The 12,111-nt window shown below is 35.5% G+C and overlaps 1 protein-coding gene across 1 annotated transcript; it reads right to left on the bottom strand.

Moving 5' to 3' along the window:
- Positions 1-4,728: 4,728 nt before the first annotated feature.
- LOC142643400 (DNA-directed RNA polymerases II, IV and V subunit 3-like) lies at positions 4,729-8,918 on the bottom strand. The gene is made up of 3 exons (XM_075818013.1): positions 8,355-8,918; positions 7,754-7,991; positions 4,729-5,243 (listed from the first exon to the last, which is right to left on the bottom strand). Exons 1-3 carry the CDS (start codon positions 8,795-8,797, stop codon positions 4,971-4,973), a joined length of 954 nt encoding a protein of 317 aa, XP_075674128.1. The 5' UTR covers positions 8,798-8,918; the 3' UTR covers positions 4,729-4,970.
- Positions 8,919-12,111: the final 3,193 nt, after the last annotated feature.

The raw sequence follows: 12,111 nt of genomic DNA, 5'->3' as shown, positions 1-12,111 counted from the left end.
GATCCTAGGTCTGTTGCTTTATATTTCAAGGGACTGGGCTTGGTTCACCGCAGCTAAATGGTACTGATTTCAAATTAAGTGGTGCACATGGCATGAATTCTACAACACATACACACTAACATACAGAGAATATACGTATTGAATAACAGGGAACAACAAAGAATGAAATGATAAGAAAGAGGAAATAAAATAAAGTGTTAGAGATCCTTAAAATAATGTAAAATGCTTCATCATTCTTTTAATCATGTAATACATTATGCTATCTAGGACATGTTATAAGGTCCAAATAAGTTCAAAAATCACAAACTTAGGTGGCTCTTCGGCCTCTAAGACTTGCAAAGTTTGAATCCCTTTGAAACTAAGTGTGTGTTCTCTAGTGGTTGTTATGAGGATCCCGGACACCGTTTTTTCCTCTTTTTTCTCTTCTTTTGAATTCTGGCAGAGTTTTCTTAAGTATTTTTACTTCAATCCACTGTGTTTGAATGCCTCTTCACTGTTGGCTGCTTACTCTTTTATAGTGTCATCCTAGGGTTTATAGGGTACCATTGATTCCCTCTATTTGCTCCATTGGGTATCAGAACCAATGTTGTGTTAGCAACATTGGTGGCAAGTCCATTTCTCACTCTTCATTAATTTCTTCTTTTGAGGTTTCTTCTTCAAAAGCCTCTAGCTAACCTTCCCGTTCTGGGGGTCCTAGAAGGCTGACATTTGTTCTTTCCTTCAAGGCTTCTGGATTCCACTTTTTTTTTTTTTTCCTTTTTCTTTTCCTTTCCTTCAAACCCACCTTTTGGCTGCTTTCCCTTTTGTCATTTTTCCTAAGTGAGCTAATTCCCTTCTGCCAAGCAAAAAGATCCTTAGCCTCCTTCCTTCATGGTTCTTCTTCCTGGGACCAGACCCTTACTTATGAGTTGTTGTTTCCCAAGCCTTTTGATCCGATTTCTGCATCATTGGGTGGCCGATAGGGACCCATTTGTTCTAATTCTTTATGTTTATTGGCATGCCTACCTTGAACTGTCTTAATCTCAGTCTGACCTTTGCTACATAGCTCGAGGATCCCAGGCTCCTAGGAGTCCCCAAGTATCACGACCCAGCTTTTTTCTTGGGCTCCCCAGTGATTTTCTGACATTTGAGGGATGGGTTTTTTTCCTCCCTTTGTTTCATGAGGTCCGAAGTTTACCCATTCATGGATTTGGGTTCCTCCTTATGACTCTTAATGGGTTTGGGCCTCTCCTCCTTTTCCTTTATTGAAGGTCTAAATATTTTATTTTTCTAGAGTTTAATCCTTTGTGTTGTTTTGGGTCTTGGTGCAATATTGTGATTTTTTAGACCTCAACAAAGTCAAACTATAGTTCATCACCAAATAAGATTACATATTTAAGCTTGATTCATTTTCTTGTCAAACAAACTTAAACTTGTTGACAAATTTCTTAATTAACTTATTTTTTTACCCATCTATCTATACCTATATAATATCCAAAAGTTTAAACGTAACATTTATTGTTATTATGCTCCTACCTAGCTACATCAGTGCAGCATTTTAGTCAATTTGGTCTATTTTGGTTCACTTTAGAATATTTCGGTACAGTTTGGTCCATTTTGTCCATCTCGGTCTAGTTTGGTCCATTTTTTACTTGTTCATAAACTTATGAAATTTTCATTACAAATTGACTATTTATATTATCAACAAACTACAAATAATATAATATAAATCTAAGTACAAACTTATACAATCCAATTTCAGGTCTATACATATAAGTATATTTTTAGACATATATACATATAAAAATATAACATTATACATAGTTAAATTGAGTATCATATTTACAAACATATTACTATGTTTGAACTTTACTCGTTTAATAGATGAGCCTAAACTTGGATTTGAGATTAGATTATTTGTTAAACAAATGAACATAAATAAGTCTTTTTCTGAGCTGAATTGTCTAAGAATGATTTCTGTCCCTATTGAAAATTATTAATTTGTTTAGAAACACCAAATAAGTGGACGTTTGCAAATGAGTTCCAAGGTATGCTTTTCTTGATAACCAAGCACACTGCTTGATTTCTTATTTGGGCATTAAAGCAGTTGCAACTCAGGTCCATTCAACCAGGCTTGACCACCTAAAGTAACCTGAAATCAGATCAAGAGATTCGGTCCAAATCCAAGTCTAAGAGCATCCACACTAGTGGATGCAATTTTTTTTTTTTTTTTGCATTTTGCATTTTGCACATCTAAAACCTACTTTTTCTATTTTACACATTCATTTTTACAAAGCACTCACATCAATTTATCTATTTTACACATTTATTCAATAAAATAATCATTCTTTTACCTTTTTTATTATTTTCTCACTCATGGCCTCTCTCTCTCTCTCTTAGACCCAACCACCGTCATCATCACCCAGCCACCATCAAGCTGAAACCCATATCTATTTACTTGCTTTGTGCTTTTTTTGTTTTTCATTCTCAAGGTTGATCGGAGTTGAAACCCAGATCAAGCCGAAACCCAGACCCATTCAAGCCAAAACCCAAGGTTGATCGGAGCAAAGGTTGATCAGACCCATTCCTTTGCTGCAGCTATGAAGGTTGATCGGAGCCTCCTCCGGCTCTTGCCGAAGTCGACGCTGACAAAGAGGACGCCATGTTCTCCGTTTACTAGATGGTTGAGAGCTTATAGATGTAGAAAAAATGCTTGAAAAAAGAAGAGCTTACAGATGAGTGGTTGAAGCAGAGAGTGAATGAGGAGTGAGAGAGAGAAGGAAAAAAGAAGCAAAGACAAGAAAGAGAAAAAATGAGAAAAATGGAGACCAACCAGAGACGAGAGAAAAAATTAATAAAACGGTTACTGTAGTAAGTGTATAAATATACACATCTTTGCACACTTTTAAAAGCATTGATGTGGATCATTTTTTAAGTAAAATGTGTAAAAGTGATATCTTTTTTTATTATACAAGATTTTGTATCACTGATGTGGATGCTTTGAATAGATTGGAAATATTAACTAAATGCTATCATTTTGTCCCGATTTTTCAACTAGATTTCTGAAGAATCATCTGAAATTTCACACAAACTAGCAGCATGTACACTAACAGAGATTTTCATTCCAAATTTTAAATAATATCCTCCAAGACAAAGGACATCCTAAGAGCATCTACACCAGTTTATGTAAAAGTTTCTAAAATAAAAATAACTACAAATTTTACACATTTTGAGCAAAAAAACTCTCCCATCAGTGGATGTAAAAATGTCTAAAATTGTGCAAATCCATCCTTGAACTACAGTAACTGTGTATATTTACACGGTTACTGTAGCTCATTCATCCTATTATTTTATAATTTTTCGTTTGCTCCTTTTTTTTTCTCTTCTTTCCGTGCTCAACAAATCCAATTAAAACTCAACTCCTTATCTTATTCTTTTTCCTTAGTTGCACACAAATACAAACACACCCACACAGAGATACACTTGCTCAAAAAAAAAAAAAAACCCAGAGATACACAAACACAGAGCTGCGGATCGTGATCAGAGCTCGCAAATCGTTGATCGAAGCTCGCGGATCGTGAATCGGAACCGCGGATCATGGATCGGAGCCGCGAATCGTGGATCGGAGCTCTAAGCTCGTGGATCGGAGAGGGAGAGTTGATCGAGAGGGAGAGTTGATCTGAGATGGAGGATCAGAGAGGGAGAGTTGATCTGAGATGTGGATCGGAGAGGAAGGGTTGATCTGAGATGTGGATCAGAGAGGGAGGGTTGATCTGAGATGTGGATCAGAGATGGAGAGTTGATCTGAGAGGTGGATCAGAGAGGGAAGGTTGATCTGAGATGTGGATCGGAGAGGGATTTGGGATGTGGATGTGGATCGAAGAGGGATTTGAGATGTGGATTGGAGAGAGAGAGAGAGAGAGAGAGAGAGAAAGCAACAAATCAGAAATAAGAAATGGGTAGAGAGAGAGCACGCGCGAATTATATGTGGTAGTTGAGGGAAATAATAAAAAAGTGAAGAAATTGATTATTTAATTAAAAAAGAGGGTAGGATAGATAAATTGATGTGAGTGTATTGTAAAAATGGATGTGTAAAATAGAAAAAGTAGGTTTTTAATGTAAAAATGAATGTGTAAAATGAATAAACTGATGCGGATGCTCTAAAGCAAACAAAATCATATACTTACATAGTTGGCTCGATCAGAGCCCATATTCATTGAACTATTGCATGATAGAGCTTTCAACTTAAAATATCCCTACCCAGTTACCCATATGATATTTTCTAGGTCAATAAAGAGATGGAAAAAAAAATAAACCCACACAAAAAACAAAGTGAACACAGAACTTATTATCTGTTTGGATTGAGAGAGAGGGTGAGAAAGTGAAAGAGAGTAAATAAAATTGCCTAAAAATTAGCATTTTCCAGCCAACTTTACTTTATTTCCATCCCCTCCCCTCAAACCAAACAAGCCATTAGCGTTGAAAAGTATTCTAGAATGTTTAGTTACCAACATTGTGATCATTTTGGCCCTAACAGTTCTACGAGCAACTAATGCAAGTGATCAACAAAGTAAAATGCATTATTCAAGTGATAAAAATGAGAACAAACTGGGGAAGTGACAGTATCTAACAATAAGCACAAGTATACATGTTAAGTAATATGCGGTGAAGTACAAGCTAAATGCCATGACCACTAGTAAGCAGAGTGTACAGGTTTTGCTTGTAGGTTATGTCTCATGACATGACAAGTTCACAAAGAAAATATAGGTTAAATTTCTCCAGAGATCCAAGGACATACATTGCTTTAAACAGATTAGCAAAGGTTTCTGTTTTGGAGGGGAGTAACTAGCAACCACAGCACAAGTTAACAAGAAAAATGGAAGATGTAGTTAGTACAGCACATGACCAAATCCCAAAAACCGAATGAAATTCAATTGATCTCCTAAAACTTAAAAAGGAACAATTGATTCATCTTCTTTTTACAAACAGCATCATCCTCCTCGCAAATGAGCCCCTAGTTCACCAAACTGATCATCGGCTTCTACAGTATCATCTGACAGGCGAACTGCATCCAGCTTTTGTTTGAGGATTTCTATGGCATTGAGTACCAACTGAGAAGCTTTGATTGCACCAGTAGATTCTACAGTGAATATAAAGCTGTCTTCTTTGGCTTCAATCTCCACAAGCCCTGACTTCCCCATAGCATCTGCTTTCTTGATCACTTCATCATCATAAGTGTATGCCTCAGGTTCAACCACTACCACCTAATAAAAAAGAACAATATAAACTTAGTCATGTAACAATGACAAACAATGCAATCAAAGAAGGGATCACGCCATGTAGTACAAATCTGACTGAATCTAGACCAATGCACAAAGTTCTCACTATTAAAATGAACCCTTTCATGCACATTTGCAGGGGCATCATCACTAGGAATGCAAAATCAGATTAAATAATACATTAGTGTGTCAGCCACCTAAAGAGCACTACCACTCTCATATAAGAATTCTACCCAATGAACATATATTATAATGAAATAACTAAGACTTCAATATTGTCAGTCATCTTTAACTAAAGATGGAAAATCACTTAAATTAAAGAAAGAAGTCAAAAGCTGTTAAACAGCAAGGTGAAGAGCTTGAAGAAGACAAGTGAACAAGTTACACAAGACATAGTGACTCTATACAACAATTTGTTCACTGGGCTTGTTCCATCACAGGTCTCAGGCTGCTGTTGAGCTACGAGGCGTTCTCAGTTATAAATAGAAGCAGTTCTGTATCTTGAATTCTTGATTGTTAGATTAGTGGCCATGTGCTTTTGTCTTATTTCTCAGGAGGTTACTGGGGAGTCAGTTACAAGAACGAAAGTCTGTTATCACTGTAGCCAATAAACGGCTACCTACCACCACACCGCACCTCACCACTCTCAGTGAGCTAGTTTTCGGCTGATCACTGGCTCCCACGCCTTTTGTAGCTGTTGTTGGAGGCCGGTTTGGGTTGGTTTCTGTCAGTAGTGTTGGTGTGTTCGGTTTCTTGTACAACCCTACAGAGCTTCATTGTATTAATTAATCGATCAAAGAATCAAGTAAACTCTCACTAATTTTCCTACATTTTCATTTCCCAAATAGCTCTTGTTTGATATTACTTTTAATAAAAGCATGGCACCAAACCAGGAAAAATTGAGTTTGATAGCAGCCCCAAGCAGGAAGCTCAAAAGTCTCATCCAAAAGTCTATAGTCAAGAACAATACTTGTCCATATCCCCAAAAGAAGAAACACTTCAATGCATGTTTGTTTTAAGAAAGAAATAACAAGAGAAGAGTATATGGAGGAAGAAACAGAGAAGATATCAACGCACCAGCTAGCGATTAAGAGAGAGGGAGAGAGAAAGGACAAAGGTATTTTATTCAACACCGAAGTTTGAGACTTTCATTATTAGCCTAATCTGAGCCGTCCTACCAACTTATTTGCCTGCCCTAGACACACCAGAAGACCTCTCACCTAATACCTGTTCATGTTAGGACCTGAATTACAATAGATGACCACAAAAAAAAATCCTTATGAGATACGGATTCTAATCCATATGAACAATCCCAAACAGTAGTTCCGTCACATTATATAAGTACAAGACTAGAAAATATTCCAAATCTTTTAAACCTTGGACTGTCCATTTAAAATAAACTTTTCTCTTCTAAATTTCCATCTCTTTTGGCAAAAGTGTGCTTTGTTGCAGCATTGATATGTAAAAAAAAAAAAACTCTAACAAGTCACCAATTATATCATTAACAAAGAAAAGAAAAAGAAGCCCAATTCTGCTGTCCAACAATTCTAAAAATTGTACATACCAGGAATTGCAAGGTGGAAGATGTCAACAAATGAGAATTTTTTGAACACCTCTTTCTCTTCTTCTCTCTCCATAGTCAAAATTCTTATACCCCCAGTGGTTAGATATTGCTTCTTCCAAAGTTCTCACACTCATGGATTATTAAGTCCAATTACATCAATATTTAATATCTCCTACTCTATGATCTAGAGACTCAATGATAATAGGAAATAAATCATTGAAAAACACACACACACAAGCAACACACAACCTCATGAAGTTGTCAAGCACAACATGCAGCAACTCAAGAAAAAAGTCAGGAAAGAATTCCAGATGCCACAATAACTACTGCAGACCTTTAATATCCCTAGCCAAGCTGAAATTTGAGGATTGAGAAAATTCAGTGATAAAAAGGAGAAACCATTGGTCCAAACAACATAGCACATCCACAAAATCTACCCAGTTCAGCCTTTTCAGTTAACAATAATATAAACAAAGGCAGCTAATGTTATCTAACCTAGTAACCATTAATATTACTTTGGCCACACGAACATGAGCCAAAAAAGAACATTGTTGCTAAATTTTTCCCTATAAACACAAACATGATAAAAGGCCCATACAGGAGAGTAAAACTATACTGTTTTTATTGGTAAGTTACACAAGGATGCGTAAACCGACAAACTTCAGCCTCCACCTTATTTTTATCAAGGAAGAAGGTTGCATTTGAGCTAAAACTTGTTGGCAATAAATGAAAATAAAATAAAAGTGAATCATAGCATCCTCAAAGTGAAATCCCTCTAAGGCAATAAACTTAAAGAACAAGTGAAGTACACAACCGACATTTCGAAGCTTCAAGCATATTACCAGACACAAAGAGGCAAAAGAAACATAAGATTGAGCAAATATATTTTACTCTAAAAAATAACACTACACTGGATAAAAAAAATAGAAACCTGTTGGGTAACGGGGTCTATGTCAAAAACTTTGGTAGGACTACTTTCAATCCAGGTTCTTTTCTCCTCGAGTGACAAAGTTTCCATCAAGTCTTCATTGATTCTAATCGTTGGTTCGTACATAAATGTGACAGTAGCTGCAGGTGACCATTTTGCGTGATCTTTACCAATCCCTTTTCTGGCTATAGCCCTCAGCCTCAGTTCTTGTCCACGACGTAACTTCACAATGATAATTCCCCTAAATGCAATACCAACCAACTCAAATATAACAAACTCAAAATAGAGTGACTAACTGTTACCCAAACCCTCTTTTTTCCAGGCTATGAACAAAATATATGACACACTAAGCTAAAGCACAGACACATGCAGAGTTTCATAAACATAAAAAAAAAGAACATCAATAAATCATAATATGGTTTCATTTTGGCCAAACAAACAAATGGGGCTTTATTTCAAAACCATTTGCAAAAATTTCTAAATCCGAAACAAACAAATTTCAAAACCCAATCAACTAAAGAACCCAATGGGTCATCATTAAATCTCCAAACCCTCAAAAACTCAACGAGGAAGTTCGATTTTTTTTTTGGGCTAAAAAGGGTACCTTTGCTCGCCAGGGTCATTGGGATCGGAGAACTCAACAGGAACGACAGTGTGGTCGGAGCTGTAGAGGTCTTTGCTAGTAACATCGAGGGTTTGGTCAGTGAGGCACTTTGCACGGAGGTGAAACTCGACGGAGCAGAACTCGCACTGGCCGTCACCGTCGCAAGCGTCACAGTCACGCGAGAAGCGCATGCTCATGGCTCGGTCACTGGTGAGTGGGATGAGACCGAGTCGGTGAGCGATGAACTCGTCGTTGAGGACAGAGGAGTTGACCTCGATTTCGACGAGGTCGATGGCGACGGTCGGGACCTCCGCGATCATCACGCGCCGAAGCGCGTTGGCCACACTGGCGTCCGTCTCTCGTAGCTCGAACTTGACCATGTCGTCCTTCATTTCCCTGATCTTCACCTTCGGGAATCGCTGGTACGACATTCCTCCGTCCATGATGTTTCTGTCTCCGAGGTTTCTCTCTCTCTCTCTCTCTCTCTCAAACTATAAAGTGATAAAACCCAAAATTTGGGGTTTTTGTTTTTCAGCTTCGTCTTTTCTGTACTCTCTCGCAGTCACTAGTGGGCTTGGTTGCTCCGTTTTATAATTCAAATTCTTTTGGTACTTCTTTTGGCCCAAAAGAAAAATAAAATAAAATAAACCCAATAAAGGTGTAAAAATTAAACTTTATAATTCAAAAACAAGACAATTTACTTATCCTATAGTATGCAAAAATTCTTAATTTGTAATTTTAGGATAATTGAATTACATAATCATTGTAAATTATATAAGCAATTTATTTTAGAAATGTAACTTCAAAAAAAAGTTATTTTAAAAATGTAAATTTGAGGTTTCATTCATTTTTACAAACAAACGAATGAACAAGAATAGCTACTCCATTACAAATGCATATTCTATTTCTAATAATGCAGATTAACATTTTTGACATAATTATCCTTCAGTTATTCTGTGTTTGTTCATGATTTCAAGAAAGTCAAGTTACTTGTTGAAAGTTTATTAAGTTTCGTTAGTCCTAGTAAGGGTGAGTTTGATTCAGCTTTTTAAAATTGGATTTTTTGAAAAAGTGGGGTTTTTAAAAAGTGCAGTATGAAAAAGTACTTTTAAAAAAAATTGAGTGTTTGGGAAAAACTGTTAAAAAGTGATTTTTGAAAAAACTGAGTGTTTGACTAACATTTATAAAAATGACAGTTTGAGGGATAAATTACCAAAAAGGACAATGCATATATAAAGGAGTTTATTTCATACTTAAATCAACTACTTCATATACTTACTAAAAAAAACTAATTAATAATAATAATAATAAATATATATTATTGGTATTTTTTTAATACCAATAATATATATTAAATCTATATTATAATATATATTATAACATATATATTGTAATATATATTTTTCGTCATCACGAAACACAAAATGAAAATGTAAAAAGATGATAAAATACACACCAATAATCCAAGTTAAATTGTACTACATAAAAATATAAAAAGATGATAAAATACATACCAATAACCTAAGTTTAAATTGTACTACATGATAAAATAAAAAAAAACAACTACTAATTATTATCCCCTCAAATGGAACTAACAATAGAATCACGAAGAACCACCATCGCAAGGTCTATTAAAGTTCTTGAGTTCTGCTCATAATTGCTATCTGCTTCACTATTATGCTCTATTCTAGAAATTGAATCTCGATTGGCATGTATGAAGCCCCTATCATCCCTATCATTTAGTCTAACAAAATTATGAAGAGCCATAGTAGCAGATACAATTAAGAAGTATTTGGATATAGAATGGAAAAGATAGCATGTTTCTGATAATTCTCCATTTATTCTTCCACACACCAAAAGTGCGCTCAATCACACATCGAAGAGATGAGTGAGCATGATTAAATTTTTCATGTCTACTTCTAGGGTTTCCACCTTTCCTTCAAAATTCCTGAAGATGGTAAGATATCCCCTTGTATGGTGCCAAGTAGCCTTTCATCATTGGGTATCCAGAATCAACTACATAATATTTCCCTAGAAAAAAAAATCAATTATATTAACACACACACAATATGTCATTATAATGAACAATTGATTAACCAATTACAAACCTGGTGGTGGGTGTGGAAAGTTATTACTTTGTTTACGAATAGTATCAAGAAAAATGGAGATGTCGTGTGCTTGCACCTTCCCATCTAGACAAAATAAATGTGAATAACATATCAAAGTCACATGCAGCCATCACATTTTGGGTTAGATATCCCTTTTTTCCAAAGTATGGAATGGACTTATCAGTAGGTACAACCGCTATCACATGTGTGCCATCAATTGCACCGATGCAATCCTAATAAAAACATTAATAGTTTTCAGTTCCACATGCATTGTGTTATCTTATAGACAATAGCACTTATTCAAATATACAATAGTACACATACTTGGAAATGTGGCCAATAAATTGGATGGTCTTGTAATTGGGTTGGAACTTCACTAAAAGTTGGATTCGAAGGCTTTACATTTGCAGCTGCAAAGTGAGCACCCAACAAAGTAATCATCTTCTCAAAATGTCTACTTATGGTTTCACTTGAATGCTGAAATATTTCTTGAACCATTCGGTTACATGTTCCATAACCAAGTATCAATAAATATATTGCCACTGACTCTTCTAACCTTATATTCCTTGAATGTTGAAGTCCATAGTCATGTTGTAAAACTTGACACAAATTATGAAACACCTCATTTTTCATTCTAAACATGTTGTAATACAATTTCTCATTACCTTCCATACAACGTTTCACCCAAGCCCACCCTGTTTGTTTATAATCATAACAAGGAGTCTTATTAATGTGCTTATTGAAATATATCACAACTGCTTCACATGTAACTACCACAAGCTAGTAAGACTCCTCATCAGAATCGTCGTTACTATCATCATCATCAGAATTATTGTCACTATCATTATCACTGTCATTACTCTCATCATCATCATCATCATTGTTATCACCATCATTATTATTGTCAACATTGTTATAATTGCCATCATTCAAGCCACCACCATCAAGATCATCACAGTAATTTTTGTAATTCTCATCCATTAACAGTTCCATATAGCCACTCTCATGAGAACCATTATAATCATCCATATTGGTTTAGTCTATACAACAAAGTAACAAATAATCAACCATTGCTAATACTACTTTAATATAAATCAACATAATAATCAACATCAACAAAGTAACAAAAGGCAACAATAACACTTTAATGAAAATTTCAAATGTGTTCACATTACACATATATTAGTCCAAAGCTAATACTAAATCTCACATAACTTAGTTTAAAGTTAATACAACTTAGCTAATATAACATAAAGCTAATATTAGTCCTAAGCTAATACAACATAAAGTTAATATTAGTCCTAAGCTAATACAGAGTACCACATAAAGTTGGTCACTTCTTTTGGTTCCTAATCATGACTTGTAGCCATTGCAGTTGTGACTCAGGGTCCTTGAAATTTAGGAACATCTCCCTACATGACCTTTTCATTAAGACAATAGAAGCTTCAACCACAAACATACTTTCCACTCCAGGAGTTGCTCTCACAATCTCCATGACATTATCAATTGAACTTGATAACTCTCGTGAAGTACCTGCAAACTTATTCTGACATACTTTTATTAATTGACTAGTACGATCGTCCAACATTGCAACTCCTTCTATCTTCTTCTTTTTCTTCTATGAGTGTATTGATTCACTAGTTCGCTTT

This window comes from Castanea sativa, chromosome 7 (assembly GCF_040712315.1).
Source record: "Castanea sativa cultivar Marrone di Chiusa Pesio chromosome 7, ASM4071231v1".
In the NCBI taxonomy this organism is placed as follows: Eukaryota; Viridiplantae; Streptophyta; class Magnoliopsida; order Fagales; family Fagaceae; genus Castanea; species Castanea sativa.
The sequence above is the reverse complement of the archived record's forward strand: the minus strand, read 5'-3'. Positions and strand labels throughout refer to the sequence as shown.